General features: G+C 41.9%; 1 protein-coding gene across 4 annotated transcripts in view; it reads left to right on the forward strand.

Moving 5' to 3' along the window:
• Nucleotides 1-17,310, forward strand: part of RPS6KC1 (ribosomal protein S6 kinase C1) — a 115,528-nt gene that overhangs the window by 78,752 nt on the left and 19,466 nt on the right. For all 4 annotated transcript variants that reach the window (XM_048490853.1, XM_048490769.1, XM_048491016.1 and 1 more), the window contains 3 exons: nt 2,060-2,192; nt 10,192-11,709; nt 11,981-12,070. In XM_048490853.1, coding sequence (XP_048346810.1) covers nt 2,060-2,192; nt 10,192-11,709; nt 11,981-12,070 — 1,741 coding nt within the window. The remainder of the gene's footprint in view (nt 1-2,059; nt 2,193-10,191; nt 11,710-11,980; nt 12,071-17,310) is intronic.

The following is a 17,310-nucleotide window of genomic DNA, read 5'->3' on the forward strand; positions in this document are numbered from 1 at the left end:
CTCTGAGGTAGTGCATTCCACTGTCAAACAACCCTAACTGTCAGGAAGTTCCTCCTAATGTTTAGATAGAATCTCTTTTCCTGCACCTTGAACCCATGACTCCTGGTCCTAGTCTCTGGAGCAGCAAAAAAGAACCTTGCTCCCTCTTCAACATGACATCCCTTCAAATATTTATATATGGCTATCATGTCACCCCTTAACCTTCTCTTTGCCAAAGTAAACATACCCAACTCCCTAAATCTCTCATGATCTGCTCAAGTTCACAGAATTAGCATTGCTATCAGATGGCCATCTAGCTTGTGCTTAAAAAGCTCCAATGAAGGAGTGCCAACCACCTCCCGAGAAAGTCTGTTTCTCCGAGGAACCCCTCTGTTAGGAAGTTCTCCCTAATATTTATCCAAAAACTATTTTAATTTAATTTCACCTCATTGATTCTGGTCTGACCTTGTGGAACAACAAAAAGCAACTTTGCTCCATCCTCTATATGACAGCCCTTAACATACCTGAAGAGGACTATTGTGTCACCTCTCAGTCATCTCTTCTCTAGGCTAAATAGACCAAGCTCCTTCAACCTTTCCTCATAGGACTTAGTCTTCAGGTCCCTCACCACCTTCATTGCCCTCCTCTATGTTCCAGCTTGTCAACATCCTTCTTAAATGGTGGTGCCCAAAACTGAACACAGTACTCCAAGGCAGGTTTAACCAGTGCAGAATAAAGTTATATCTTCATTTCACGTGACCTGGACACTATGGGTGTTTCTGTACAGCCACGGAAACGAACCTCCACCAGCATAAATTATTTAAAAGTGGCGCCTTCACGCCGCTTGGGGGGAGCCAGGACGGTGCTGCTGCGATGCAGCAGTGCCTCCTGTGCGAACAGCAGCCCAGGGACCGTTTTTTTCCCGTCTCTGAGGCGATGTTTTTTGGCTGTGCGGAAACGGCCTATATTTCTGTTGATGGAGCTCAAAATTGCATTTGCTTTTTTAGCTGCTCTATCACCCTGGTGTGTGGTCATATTCAGTGTATGATCTACTTGGATATATAGGTCTTTGCCGCACATGCCTAATAGAGACAATTTATAACTGCAGAGAAGTGACACTTTGCAATATCAGTATTTTTTCCCCTTTTGAAATTCGTCCTTCCATGAAAACTTCCCTGTTAACAGAATTATTTTTAAATTGGTAGCCTAATTGTGTTTTTCTGGGGCTAGATATTAAGAGAAAGACCTGGCTGCCACGGAAAACAGCAGTCCCACTTCTCCTCCTTTCCCTCCTGGCAATATCTAATAAAGCAAAATGCACAACACAAACTCACCATGTTTTAAATTTTCCTGTCTGCACTACAGAAGTGAAGGGAAGGTGTGGAAACTTGCAAAACTTGCTCTGCATGTTTAGTTTTAGTAGACACTACTAGGAGGAGGAGGAGACAAAGGACTGCTGTTTTTGGCAACAGCCATGAAACGGTTAATGTCTACAACCTTAGAGAACTGAAACATGTTTTGTTTGTGTTTTTACCACAGCATTGCTCCCCTCATACTTCATGTATGTACCACCTTTAGAAATCCTAACCTTTTCAGGAAACAATCCATGTTCCCCACTTCATTTTATCTTCCTTTTTTTGGAAACTTATGTTTAACTGAACTCTATAAAAACGGGAATATTTTGTGTTAGCCTCTGGAATGTGAGCAGGTTTAACAATGGCAGTTGACTTTTAAACTAAAGCACAGCACCCCGAAAAAGATTTTTTTCTTTTTTTAAAAAAAGGTCACAAGGAAAACAAAACGGAGTGTCATCCTGATGACTTGGTTTGTGAGAGATTCTAATGAAAACATTGACCCATGTAATTGATTTTAATGGCAGCTTTGTGCCATCTTCTGTTCTCTGGATTTGCGCCAGATGCCATCAGCAGGGCCTCAGGGGACTGAGGGGCATAGAGCAGCAGATGAGTGGTTTCTCTGAAGCCTAGAGTAACTCGGATAGATTAGTTTGGTTGATAAGCACAGAGCACAACAGGCACCAAAGGCAACTGAGGGTACAACTGACCTTTTTGTTCTCTGTCAGGGTCTAAGGAAAAGTAGCGAGTACAGCAGGAAGAGAAAGACCATCATCCCCCGCTGTGTGCCCAACATGGTGGCTCTGCACAAGTACATCATCTCTGAGGAATCGGTATTCCTTGTGCTACACCATGCAGAAGGTGGGTCTGTGAATTAAGATGCATTCCAGGCTGGGGGTGAGGGGGAGGGTGTCAAGTTTTTTTCCAGTCAGTGACATCCAGATGTTACCTAGACTGACCTTAAAGCCTGTGTTATTGTCGCTCTTTAGAGCACAGCATAAACACATGGTCTTTGTTTTGAAGCATTTCCTTGCCTCAGAACCTCATTTTATTATGCACAGTTTCCACTGTGCTTTTTGAAAAGTTATTGACATGTTTCTAATGGGATTGGCACCACAGAGCAAGAAAGGCAAAGAGCAAGAGATAACGTGCCTTTTAGCTGGATTCTAACAATTTTTGTGGTACTCAAACCTCTTCCTCAGCCTGATGGTTTTTGCCAGTGAAGTGAGGACATTACACTCCCACCTTTGCCTTTTGTGCAAGTTGTTCACCTCTTCACTGCTGTTTGCCATCTTCATGTAACTCCTCAATCCTGTGCCCTCCAAGTGCACCTCTGTAAACTGTGGTTGCAGCTCAGCTGGCAGAGAAGGAGGACCACTGCTATTAAAATCCTTGCTGAGTGGACACAGGAAGATGTAAATGGGTGCATGAGTGTGCATGTGTGTGCACGTGAAGAAGGGAGAGTTAAACCTTTCTTCTTCCCATACTGCCTTGCGCTATTCTGTTCGTTTCATCCTGGAGGAATTCCTATCCAGGCTAGTGTTCAGTAGTGTAACCTGCCCAGAAGAAAATGTTCCAAACAGTGAAGCTCAGTAAGGTAAGTGGGAGGGAGACAGGATGAGGTCCCCTTTGTCCAAACACTCCTTATGTTTAATAATGCTGCTTCAGCTGTGAACAGGCAGGCATGACTATTTTTAAATACAGTAAAAATGCCCGGGAGGTTCCTGCCTCTGAATTTGACCTCTTGCATCACCCAAATTGTTTCGTGTTTTTGCTCTTTTTTATTGAGGGGGGGAAGCTTTATGCCTCTACCCTCCCTCTCCAGTGGACAAGGCAGGTGGGGCTGCCTGTTGTGTGTGGCAGGGAGCAGCCATAGCCCATTCTTCTATTTCCTCTGCCCTTCAGGCTGCCTTGCCTGCCTCCTTTCAAGTGCCAGGGAAATCTAACCCCAACTAGCAAGAATAGCCCCAGGGAACAGAACAGCTCACACAGATGCGTGGCCTGCATGTATCAGAAAGCCTTGCTCGTTCAGTGAGACGGTGCAGTGATTGGCAACAGTGTGAACCTTTTGGTTGGGCAAAATGTCCCTGTCAGGTGCGTGTCGCATATTCACTCCCTCTCCTGTCTCTCCTCCTATCCAGGGAAATTAGACCAGACAGTGAAGCACCAGAATAACTGTTTGAAAGGTTTCTAACTGCCTCCTGATGTGAAAATTAATTCAGCTTGAATTCAGAGCATTGGCTCCATGAATGGGTATGGTTTGTGTCACATCTGCATTAATAAAATGCTAACTGTACATTCCTTATACGATCTAGCCTTGAATCCCATAACAGAGCACACTGGATGAGGGTTCAAGGTACACAAAAGCTTTCCTGAGTCTTCCTTTGGTTGATTGTTATACTGGACAGTCAGTTAAATTGTCAGAAAGCTCTGCTGGGTTAGAGTTCCTGAAACCCCACAAGTAAGACCTAAAGAGTCCCCTGTTGTGTTCCTGGCATCCAGAGCTCAGTGGCACATTATCTTTGAACATGAAATCTTCCTCTGTTCTCTTACCTCACCTTTTATTTTTTATTATCCAGCCACAGAGACTGCTCTGTGTAACTCAAAAGGTTGCATACTTTAATTTGAACAATGGTTGGTACAAATAAATACGTAATTCACACTCTCTCTGTTCTACAGCCATAGTAAAGAGATTTATTTGCCACCCAGGACAGAGGTAGATTAAATGGAATAATGAAATTGCAAGTGTGTTTTAAGGAGGGAGAGGGGTTATCTTGGGGAAAAAGGTGCTTTCTGTTGTGTGGCATGCCCAATATCCTCACAAGAATAACCACAACCTCTTTGAATGCTTAAAAAAGAATTTTCACTGAGTTTCTACAATTTCATTGCTCTGACCTAGGCATTTTAAGAACATAGCCAGTGGCATTACATAGGAGTTCAAAGTGGAACTACACAGTTGTGCTTCCCAATGTCTTTTGGAAATTGCTGGTATGAACAAGTGGCAAATAATAATTACTTTTTGACTACCTCAACTCAACAATGCTCGGATTTAAGTAGTCTCAAAATTTACTTACACAGAGCTTGCTAAGTGTAACACAGAGTTTGCTAAGATATTTGTACTTGTGGAGCTCAGTGTGGGAGAATGCAACAGAACTCGCATTGTACCCTTTTCTTAGTACATCTTAGACATCATGCCAGGCAGCAAATCAGTAAGAGCAGGGCGTGAATGGTTTGGGGCCCATATTATCCTGCCGGACACTTTAAGTTACCAGAGGTGCCTTCCCTAAATCTAATCACCTAGTACTGTCATTGTTATCTTTTAGATGTCAGCCTAAATCAGTCCTATTCGCTTTAGTGACAGTACAGATTTGCTATTCACTGCCGTCCAGTTCCTCATTTATTTGCTGTGTAATTTAATTTGATGTGTTGTTTTAAATGTGTCTTATTGTAGGTATCTTATGCCATGGTTAGGTTATGCTTCTTACTTTAGGTCTTATTTTAGGTATCTCATGCCATGTAAATGGCCTTGAAGACTCAAATGGTAGAAAGAAGAAGAAGAAGAGTTTGGATTTATATCTCCCCTTTCTCTCCTACAGGAGACTCAAAGGGGCTTACAATCTCCTTGCCCTTCCCCCCTCACAACAAACACCCTGTGAGGTAGGTGGGGCTGAGAGAGCTCCGAGAAGCTGTGACTAGCCCAAGGTCACCCAGCTGGCATGTGTAGGAGTGCACAGGCTAATCTGAATTCCCCAGATAAGTCTCCACAGCTCAGGCGGCAGAGCTGGGAATCAAACCCGGTTCTTCCAGATTAGATACACAAGCTCTTAACCTCCTACGCCACTTCCAAGTTCTTCATGGTACCTCCTTTGAATGCAGATGGGCATAGGGTTGGCATTTCTGCCTGTCCACCATATTATCAATGTTTTTCTTGTTCATTTGTGCAGATGTGTCCTGCTATTGTATTTATGTGACTTCTTGTGCCACGGAGAGTGGAAAGATATCAGAGAGAGGGAACCCTGTTCTCATTTGACCTTCGTTTTTGTTCTGTATTGCAAGTAGTCTGAGAAAATGCTTGGAACAGAGGAAATGACTTGATGTTTCTCATACCAATCTAAGGAAGATCATTCAATTCATTGTAAAGCGCTTTAATATCCTTATCTCTTTGGAATGAGTGGGGAATAGAACAGGCCATGGTCAAATGGATGATGGGAAGAAGCTGACATTAAATCCAGACAAGATGGAAATGATGCTAGGTGGGAAAGTTGATGTGATTGAGAGATTGGACTCATTCAGTAATGATGGGATCAAACTTATCTTGTCAGATTAAGTAGAGAGGCTAGATTGCTCCTGGACCTCATCCTTATTTTTTGAGAAAAAGTTTGAGGTCGTTGCTAAGAATGCTTTTTACCCATCTGTGTTTAATGCAAACACTTTTCACCCTCTTGGACACCTGTACTGATTCATGCTTCTATAACCACCTGATCGGACATCTTTAGCACACTGTAGATGGAGCCCCTTTTTAAGCAGGTCTTCAGGCAAGCTTTTCGGCTGATTTGTCTCTTTGTTTATATGAATCAAAATTGTCTCTCTTGTATTGAGCAAGCAGATTTTTGATGGCCTGCTTTCATTTAGGTTTAGACATTGTACATGGCCTTGAGGTGCAATGTTTTTGTTTAGTACTAAAATACTATGATAGTTTAGCTTCCTTATACATGGTACATTTGGGGTAGAATAAAATTCATCTGATCAGGTCTTTAAATCTAATCTTGGATGCTGCAGAGTGAATTCAAAACATTCTTTTAAATGAGAATTTTGAGTTGCCTTGAGAAAGGTCTCAGTCAGGTACGAACCTCATACATCAATCGAGCAGAGCCCTTTTCCTCTTGGTCACAATATATTAAATGTCTTGTTAAAAGCAAGAACATCCATAAAGTATCTGTTAGCTCTGTCACAAAGCACTTGGCAAGATGTAATATGATGAAAAGCCAATCTGAGGCCTCACTACTCCTTAGTCTTATCAGTGCCAGAAATTTTAGAACCAGATGCTTCTAAAACAGTTAGGGTAAAGAGAGGAGAGGGGAGGGTTTTGACATCTACCAAAGTTTAAGTGACTGTTGGGAAGTGTCAGATTTTTTTAAAAATAAATGGTATGAAGTTCATATCAATTTGGCAAGTGCTCAAGAATCTTCAGAATGAAGATATGTCTCCTGTTAACAGACACATACTGTAATAGGATGATACTGTAGAAGTTTCATTTCTTTCCAGGCAAAGGTCTTCAGAGTTAGATGAACTGACTGCAGACAAGGGCTTGGATCATGTGGTGAGGCTGGCAGCTCCTGCTGCAGCCCAAAATGCTCTCCAAAATGTAGCTTTTGAGTGACAGAGGACCTCCAGGAACAGCATGAGGGAGTGCAGTGGAAGGGATTCAGCAAAAATCAACTTCTCCCCTTTTTAGTAGAAATTTATTATGGGATTTAAGACAAAAGGTCTCCTCCTACCCCAACCCGAACATTGTCCAGTATATAAACCTATCTTGATCTACAAACGGAGCTTTTAGGTGAAGGTGTGTTAACCCTTATGTGGTTTATACTCTAGAACTTCTGGCCTGTGAATTGGTGATGACAGCAGTGTCCCGTTTTCATTGAAGAAGCCTCTGGAAGTATGAAGTGAACCTTAGCAAGGCCTGGAAATGTTCCTGGTATCACATGCCTAAAATGCAGGCCATGATGTCACTGGGCTCAAAATCTTTGCTTGGGTTATAGACACTTGATTTGGGTGAGGAGCCACAGCTTAGGGATAAAGTGTCTGCTTGGCATGCAGAAGATCCCAGGTTCAATACCTGTCATCTCCAGTTAAAAAGAACAACTACCAAGTGATGTAGAAGACGTCAACCTGAGGCCCCAGAGAGCCACTGTCAATTCTGACCTTAATTAACCAGTGGTCTGATTTAGTGTGTAACTGAAGTGTGTGAACCTCAGTGGCCTATCTCCGAAATGGGAATAAAATGTGCATTTCTTAGAGGGTTATTGTGAGGCTAAATGGAAATAAAGGGAAGTGTGTTGTAGGGGGGGAATGCTACAAATTGCAAACCACAAAAAAGAGAGGCATGGCTCAAGCCGCTACTCATTTATAAGGTATATTCTTTCAGAATAAAAGTGATCGGTAGCTTACTGTGTTTTAATAAACAACAGTAATTGGGCAACTGTAAAATATTAATATGTTTAAATGTATTATTAAATGTAATATTAAATGTATAACACATTTATTTTATCAGATAAATGCTCTGTAGATTCTTTAAAAACTGAAATGTGTGTCATCCATCTCTTTCCCCATCATATGTAAATATTTAAAACTGCAAAGCTAATGGTAGAATCATAGAATTAGAATTGACCACCAGGGCCATCGAGTCTGACCCCTGGCCATGCAGGAATACACAGTCAAAGCACTCTTGATGGATGGCCATCCAGCCTCTGTTTAAAAACTATCAAAAGGAGACTCCACCAAACTGTGCTTTTCCAAAAGTTGTATGCTTTCAGTGTGTACAACTGTACAATTACCAATGTATTTTCAGCCAAGCAAAGCAACAATGCTCGTACACTAATCTCTTTTCATGTGTTTTCTTTTGCCAATACATTTGATGCATTTGTATTGTGTTGTCCAGAGATATGAAAAAGGAGATTCCGTGGTCAGTTTCACTTGCTCAGCCTTTGCTCCCAAATTGCAGTGGGGATGATAATACTGGCCTGTCTTACAGGTTATGAGGTTAGCTTGAATGTTGGTCAAGGTCACCTAGTAAACTTCATGATGGAGTGGTAATTTTAATGTGTGTCTCCCTCATCCTAATCCAACTCTAATCACTACCGTTTCTGGCTCTCTTCTCTGAATCTTAGGCAGATTCTGCATGGGCCAAAAACAGTAAAAACGGTATAAAATGGTTTTAAACGGTATAAAAGGGTGATAAGTTTTAGCAGGTGCACAACACATATTTGTATCACATTGCAATTTGGATGTGCAGAAACCTCTGTTCATGAGAAGGAAAACCAAGCAACCTTCACAATTCCACACCACATCCTTTTCAGTTTTGGCAATCTTTAAAAAGTCAGGCAAAGGCACTCCTAAGAAAGAGAGCCAGGATTTTCATCTGACCACCACAGACCTATAACGAGTCTTCAAGTTGATGCTTGTTACGTACTGTCCCTTAAATACACAGAAAAACATCCAAATGAAGAGTCTCAGAATGAATTAAAATTTTGATGAACTCTTTTAACAGTACCATACTTATCTTAATGCAATGCTAATACAGTTCATTATTGCTTTAGTACTTGGCCAATAGAAGGCAAAATTGAAAACTTACAGAAACTCCTTTGCATCCATTGATTTTTTCCCCACATAATTTTACATGTTATGGATGGTCAATAGTGTATTTGCTTCATTTGCTCATGCAGTTACTTGATCTTATCCATCACACAGCAAGATGGGAAAGATTATTAGTGTGTGTCATTCATAAAGACATAATTATATACCAGGAAGGAAATATTGCTCCTGTATGACTTTAGTTTGAGTATATTTTTTGAAAAGGCGTAAAATTGTTGATTCTGTTTAAATGCACACAGTTCCCCTCTGATGCCATTCTCAACACATTTATACATGGATTAGGACATAATCAAATGTTTTACATTGGTTTCATCAAAATGTGTGGTAAACTTTCCCCGAGTCTCATTGTTTATTTCTGCAAGCTTTTGCATGATGTTTGTCGAACTGGGAGAACATGATTAAGCAATGTCACATTGGAAAGCAACTGAAATCAAGAGATCAAAATTCATTTCAGATTATGACAATTTATTAATGTAGGGTCATCAGAGGAGACCAAAATAAAGGCCTCTGGGAATTTAAATTTAGAAGGGGGAGTAGCAAAAAAGTAAAGTGGGGAAAGAAAGGAAAGGGAAGAGAAGAGATTTGTTTGTTTGTTTGTTTATTGGATTTTTACCCCATCCTACAGTCCTGCTTTGGGCAGGAATGTACATTACATGGGAGGCCCATGGTCAGATTTCCCAAGGTTTTCTTTAACATCAAAAAGCAACCAGGGTGACATTCAGTGTAGATTGGGGCCTCTTCCGCACTGGCCAACAAAGCCAGGTTGGGGGCGGTGTAAACACTGTTTGGGAACTTCGCACGGTTCCTGCCCTGCAGTGACTCTAAACCATCCCTAACCTGTGCCAGTGGCCTCCAAGTGGGTTATACGAGAATTGCTCTATGAACGATTCTTTTGTTCTACAGCGGAGCACAGCCATGGCCGAGCAAACGGCCACGGCTGTCAGCCATGGTAAAAAGACGAATCGCTCATGGAGCAATTCTCTCACAACTTTCTCCCCGGCTCCCATTCACAGAGCCACCGGGGGAAAAGGGGCCGTCACATGGCCCAGGGGGTCGGTCTATCCTGCCTGCCTGCGAAGCACAAGCAGGGATGAGTAGGGACGTGGAGGGAGGCGGTGGGGAAGGGAACCATGGACGCACCTCCATGCGAAGGCACGTCTGTGGTCCCCAGCAGCCCCAAGGCTGCTCGCATGAGCATGTGCTAACGGTCCCAGGGCTCGACTGGAGTCAAGTACACTAGTGTGAGCCCGCCTCCCCGACCTGTGCGGAAGGGGCCTGGGTCTCTGGGGTCAATTCCTCCACATGCAAGTTTATCCCTTCTTCCCTCATCATTGTTGTGCATTCAATTTGCCATTCTTAAGCATGATCACAACAAACTCAGAGTTGCTGTGAGCTTAACTTTTAGAACCGAGAGTGCGTGGCTATTTGAGAGAGGTCTCAAAGCAAAACAGAATTCATTTTGATTAGTTTCTTTTCTGTGTTGTAGGTGGCAAACTCTGGTCTTACATCAGTAAATTCCTGAACAGAAGCCCTGAGGAAAGCTTTGAAGCTGCTAAATCCAGACGATCCAGTTCTACCAAAATACATTTGCATCAGGCAACTCCTAGTGTTCAAGACCATAGTAGCAGCATTGACTCCAGAGGAAGCAGCGGAGGGAATTTGCTTCAAGTTGTGCCGCTGAAGACCAGTCTCAGTCCAAGTTCTCATAGTAGTAATCTGGAAGATGGTCAGGAAAGTTCTCCCAAATGGATTGATTCGGTGTCTAGTTCAGATGAAGAATGCACTACAAGTTATCTAACGTTATGCAACGAGTATGGTCAAGAAAAGGTTGATCCTGGGTCATTAAATGAGGAGGCTGTGAAAGCAGATGATGATCTCCTTATCTGTGAACAAGGAGACTTTCAGGAACATGATGTGGTTGCCAGTAGGAACTTGGGATCCCCATTTACATCGCAGGAAGTCAAGCTTTTTGCTGATGATGCTGAGCCAGAAATAACCAGTCCCACTAGGATCTCAGAATCACTGAATAAATCCAAGAACAGTCCCATGGAATTATTCCGAATTGACAGCAAAGACAGCACCAGTGAACTTTTGGGTCTTGACTTTGGAGATAAACTTTACAGCTTAAAATCAGAACCTTTGAAACAGTTTTTCCCCATGCCTAGTTGGGATAGGAGTCTTGATGCCATAGAAAACAAACTGGGCCCTACATCTCAGGATAACATAAGTAGGGGTTCCAATGACTCTGTGCCAGTGATTTCTTTCAAGGATGTTGCATTTGATGATGTAAGTAGTGTTGATGAGGGGAGGCCTGACCTTTTGGTAAACTTGCCGGGCATCACTGAGCAAATGACGGAAGCAACAGCAGATGGGCCTGTGAACCTTACCAAGCCAAACGGAGATGTTGTGGAGAGTAAACTGTTGGAAACCCCTGACGTTTTGCAATTACATAATAGTACGGATCCATGCAGAGCACTAGAGCAAAAGGTAAACTCTTTCGGGGCAGAAGGCCCAAAAGCACAGTGCAGTGATACTCAAGAAGTTGTCAGGGCATTCCATATGTCTGAGAGTAACTCTGGGGATGGGGCACTGTCTGAAGGGCTTGGAGCAGCATCTTCATCACTAGATGCGTGCAGGACGAGAGAAACTTTGTTGATTCCTAACAAGCAAGCCGGTGCTGAGGAGCAGAGCTTCAATGTGGACAAGGAAGCCGTGCTGCTCTTTTCTGATGAAACTGAAGACTTGAGCAATGAGGGAACAGCCCCCACTTTGTTGACTAGAACAGAAAGCAAAGAGTTGGGTGCGAGGGGCAGAGGCGAGAATGAGATCCACCAAATGTTTCAGGACCTTGATGAGAGATTAGCGCTAACCTCCCGGTTTTACATCCCCGAGGGCTGCGTTCAGAGATGGGCAGCTGAATTGGTGGTAGCCCTCGATGCTTTGCATCAAGAAGGAATTGTGTGCCGTGATTTGAACCCAAACAACATCTTATTGAATGATCGAGGTCAGGAACTTCTGCAAATGCATTTCTTTTTATTCGCTGTTGCTTCCAATTAACTGAGTAGGCGTTTTATCTTGTAATTAGTATCTTCATTTCCTGTCTAGAGCTTCATTATCAGTGCAGCAAATTCACCCCCAGTAATAGCTTCTAGTACTTAATGATGCCATTATTCTTAATGATACTGTTTTTAGCTACAAAAGGAGTAATTACAGTTCACTTCTGCAGAAAATGGAAGGGAAAAATGTTTTGATTTCTCCTGTCGTTTTGTTTTTAGGACACATTCAGCTAACGTATTTTAGCAGGTGGAGTGAGGTTGAAGATTCCTGTGACAACGATGCCATAGAGAGAATGTACTGTGCCCCAGGTTAGAGCATTCACCTCAAATGTTTCACTTCGAAAAACAGATTAGCAGCTTTCATTTTTTTCTCATGGAGCTTTCATCACAATCCTAGCATCAGTCCCTTGGGAATACAAGCTGTTCACTATCTGCTAATGCTTCTTAATTTTTTAAAAAACATATATTACTTTTGGAAGCTGAGAATGCCAACAGCTTAACAGTATGTAGCAGGTGAATCATGCTATAAAACAGGAAAATTGACAGTTTTTTTAAAAAAATATGATACCGCAAGTTATACTCAATAGAAAGAGCACCAACCACGGGTAACTCCTGTAAATACCACTGAAATTAATGGAGGCAAGAATGTTTGGTGCATCTCTGGTTTTTCCTGGTGTGTTTGGTGGACTGTAAGTTGTGTTTGGGGCTCTTATAATGTATTGTGGAGCGGCAGGACAGGTAACTTTAGTTTAACGAGAAGTAGTAGCAATCACTAGCAGCATGCTCTCCTGACCTTGGAAGTTTTGAAGGAAAAAATTGTAGGTCAGTTTTTCAGGGTTGTATGAATTACGCTTGAGAAGGATAAGGCTTTAAAAAATCATGATAGCCCTTTCAGGCATGATGCAGTTATGGAGGGCATAGAAAGTGGGTTTCTAGTCCCAACAGGGGAAGAGAGGATACCTGGCCCTGGCCCACAAAGATCATTTGGATCTGTGAAACCTCAGGTGGATGGAATGTTAAGCCCCCAACCTGCTCAGTAACCCTGATCCAAACTGGAGCTGCTTATGACCACTGCTTCCCTATAAAAACAGCTGCTGTTGCTGCAGGGATCAGTTTGTGTATTTCCGAAGTATTCTGAGCTGTACTGGTTCAGCTTGCGGGTGGTAGCTCATATGCTATGAAACCTTCCATATGGAAAAGTGCCTTGCCCATAGAAAACTTGTGTCAGGGAAAAGTCTGGGCTGAAACCCTTCTCCTTGCTGGCTTTTTGCATGCAGGGATTTTTCTCATATGGAGGTACATTCAGTTGTGTGTACTCTTCCTTGTAATATGTCATGGAACAGCACAGATAAATGTTGATCAGATGATGTGGGAGTGAAGTTCAAGATTCCCTTGCAATAGAATCCCCCCTGGGCACCATACAGGTTCCCAGTAATGGGACAATATGCATCTAACAGGTGGGTGAGTCTGCTCCTCAGCACCCACAGCTGCTCTTAAAGGATGGCAACAGTGCCTCAGCAGCTGACTGGAGACATTTAAATGAAGTGAAGCCTAAATGTTTGCCTGGGATAGCTAGATTTGAATCCAGTAGCACCTTAGAGGCCAACAAGAGTTTTGGCATATAAGCTTTCAAGAGGGTCTGACAAAGGGAACTCTGACTCTTGAAAGCTTACACTCTAAAACTCTTGTTTTCTAAGGAGCTCCTGGATTCAAGTCTAACAGCAGACCAACATGGCTGCCATTTGAAGCTACCTGGCATAGCTGCAATTCAGAGGAAGGGTTGTATTTAGAATCTTTGGAGTCTTGCGCCAGGATGGTTCAGGCAGCGCATTGGTCACCCAAAACTTTAAAAGCTCTGTGAATCACAGAGTATAATGTCTAATGTTACAGTGGGATCATATTGCCCAAGGCCACTGGAACGTTAGAGCTAGGCTTCAAAACATTTTCAGGAATTATAAAAAGGTTAGCTTCTGTCTGTGTTAGAAAGGCAGTACAGAAGAACCTCCTTCTGCAAGCCTGATTGTAGTTAAATGTCCTTCACTGTATCTCCTCTGTAGTAAATGTGACAGTTAAAGGAATTTCACTACTCGGAGTCCTAGCGTGCATACTTCTGAAGCGTTCATTCTAACTGCTGATGCACAGTTTACATTTACAAACATTCAGTGCTTGAAGTTGTATACACTGATGTTCCTTCTAAGTAATTTTTCCCTGAAAAATTAGATTTTAATGACACTTGCTAAAGTCATACTGTTCCATTCCTGTTGTTTCCAGAGAAAGTGGATCCCTTTTCCATTTCTGTACTTCCTTTCTAATAATAAGGTTTCTGTACTGCCTTCCTAATAACGTAGGTGGCCCCTTGTGTGGAAGTTGAACACCATGATTCTTCTGATGGTTGTTGCCTCATCAAGATGGAATTGCCTGTGGTGAGAGAAGGGGAGGGGGTGTATGAAGAAAGGAGAGAACTTGCCAGAGGGCATTTCTAAATCATGACTTCTGTTTCTTAATTTGGTGTTTGGCAGCAACTCCTGTTACATTACTGAACAGACTATTTAAAAACAACTGTATTCTTGGAGCCTCTAAACACTGTGGTAGAATCAGGATGCATTAAGCAGAGTGGTCTTCAGTAGTGATTTGTTGCTGGCTTAGGCATCGCTTTGGAAGTCACTAGTCTTCCAGGTGGACTTTGAGTTAGTAAGATGAAGAGGACAACCTATGATTATTACATTTATCATTCAAAGGTGGTTTAAATGTGATGGAGAACAGAGGCTAGCTGCCAAAACTAACAAGCTCGTGTTCCACTTTTCCATTCCTGTAACATATAATAATGAAAAAGTCTTGCCTGTTGTGCATTTACCTGTCACCTAATGCCAACCAGTGATACGGAGCTGTAGTAAAGTAATGCAGAAAGTGATGATGTCTTGTTTTATGTCTCCATGAATACACTTACCAAATGGAGAGAAGGAAGAAGAATTTGAAATGGGGCTGCCATTTTTGGCAGCAGCTTCATATTCTTGGCATAATAGTTCCACCTTCAGGTAACAGACAAGAATGATTTAGAAAGTGTGACTAGTTTTTTACCATGTGGAGTCATACGTAGCAGGATGACTCAAGGGAGTGAAGCAGTAGCAAACAATTACTCAGCACATATGTGGACTGGCTGTTTACTAAAAAAACCTCTTCAGTTTCATGCTTGGCAGATTCTTCAAGTTAAGCAAAGATGATGATAGAGAAACAGATAGGTAGTGGTAATGGAAAGGGTATGCATTGCTTCTTAACTAGTCTGTGCAGTCCAACGGTAACCCTTCACAGCTTTCTCAGGGGAAAGTTCCAGATTACCAAAAGAGAACTGCTGCAGTGTTTTGAGGTAAATGGTATACAGACAACAGTCAGCTGTAATATAATTATATTACAGTCCTTAGTGACCAAACACTTGTTTCAGTGGATACCTCTACAATAAACTTAGTGACATATATAAATCAAAATATAGACTCCAGGTCTTATCCTCAGAATCTAGATATTCAAGGGGCAGAGAGAAGTTGAGCAAGGTAGAGGAGGACGGAGGTCAGTGGCTGGAACAAATTAATGGGATTTAAATCTCGTAGAGCCAGGCTGGCCTTCCTTTGCCTTCATTTTTAGATTATGTTATTCAGTGGTTGGGGCCAGATTATCCTTTCATTTGCTGTGTTATGATGGGAGATTAATTTATTTCAATATTTATACCCCAGTTTTCTCCCTGAAGGGTTCCAAAACAGTTTCCAACAGTAAAGAATGTAGTGTATAAATAGACCAATCAACAAACAAAACAAAAATAGCCAGAATATTTTCTGCTAGAAAGGAAGAAGCAATCTTCCTATCAGGGGCAGGGTGTTGCTCACTTGCTGGAAGCCTTGTGTAGGATTATGTTCTGAAAAAAATCATTTCAAATTCAGTTCTTTTTTGTGGGTTTGGGGAGGGGGAAATACAATTTTATTTCAGATATGCAAGACTCCTCAGTTTTGACTTTATGGAATGGAACCAGCTAGGGCATATTCTCCTGTTGGTTGCTCAAGTTCTTGGTTGTGTATTAAAGCACAGAACCAGAATTGCAGAAGGAGGCCTAGTGAATATCACCAGATGCGATGACAGCTGACTCAGCTTGGAAAAAAAAAGAATTAGACAAATTCTTAAAGGATTAGTCTGTCAATGGCTAGTAAATGTGATAGTTAAAATGGAGGCACAGTGTACAGCAACAGTCTTCTTCTTAATAGCATGTTCTGAGAAAAACAGTAAGGGAAAACTATCACTTTCTAGTCCTTCTTGTGAGCATTCAAAGGCAACTGGTATTCCACTTTCAGAAACAGGATGTTGGGCTTTGGTCTGGTCCAGCAAGACTTATTTCTACTGTCTAAAAAGTCACGGAAAGAGTCTCTAACACAAGCAGGGACAGCTTTGTAGATTGTACACTTCACCCTGGATCTTCAGTTGTCCCCTGGAGGAGCATTGTAGTTGAAGCTCCACTGTATGTATTCTGCAGAGATCAAATCTTCTGGACCGATCATGTCTCTGAAGTTCATTTGCCTGTTTGTATGCACCATTCTCTCAGTAAGAGGGATGGCTTTTCCAGGAAGCAAACAGACCACTCCTGTGTTATTCCAACTCATGTTAAAAATACTCATAAATATTTTTGGTTCAGAGAACTTTTCCTCAGACAAAAATGGGTCAGAGAGATTTTCAACATGAAAATTAAGCTCTACATAGCTCAACATTTTGCACTGAACACAACTCATGGTAATTGTCTGAAGTTGTATTCCTTGGGTGAAAATGTAGTCTAAGAGAGATGGAAGGTAAGGTGACAGATCTGTGTGCAAACAAACATGTGCCACTGTCTTATAACCCAACTGGTGAGTGAGGGACAGTGTAACAGAGTGGGCTGATGTACCTACCTGGCATAAATAATAGCTCATTACTCCGGCATTTGACTTGTTGATAGGTAGATCTGTGTGGGGTTACACAATATAGGGGATCTCTCACAGTAATAGAAAGTATTTCCTTTTGCATCCACTATGCAGGTTAGGAGTCCTAAAATTGCCCAATTTCACAACCTCTCTATGGAACAATGTATTTCCCCTTCTTGTTAATAGAATACCATAATACCATTGCAGTAGCTGAGAGTTGGCGCAATATGAAATGCAAAAATGATGAGCAAGTAAATGTTATTCAGTCTCTTGCAGCTCTATATTGTGGCTGTTTCATGGTTTGTACAATTATTTGTAACATCTAGGCTCTAAAACACATTTTGGAAGGGTGACTTTTCCAGGGCAGTTGCTTCTCATAATTGGCCAGTAGGTGGCAACCTACCATTAAGTGATCTGTGTTAATCGGACCAGGTTGGTTTCCTTTATTGCACGACCATTCCAAATGTTGAAGAGCTTTGCTGTAATTATTCACGTTCATCTGCTGTTTAGGAAACTGGAGCTGTTTTCTAGTATTATCATGTATCTGGCCATTCCCTTAATTCCTAGGACTTGTTACTTAATAAAGTTTAAAGTTTATAACTAACAGTGGCATTA

This window comes from Sphaerodactylus townsendi, linkage group LG01 (genome assembly GCF_021028975.2).
Source record: "Sphaerodactylus townsendi isolate TG3544 linkage group LG01, MPM_Stown_v2.3, whole genome shotgun sequence".
NCBI classification, from domain to species: domain Eukaryota; kingdom Metazoa; phylum Chordata; class Lepidosauria; order Squamata; family Sphaerodactylidae; genus Sphaerodactylus; species Sphaerodactylus townsendi.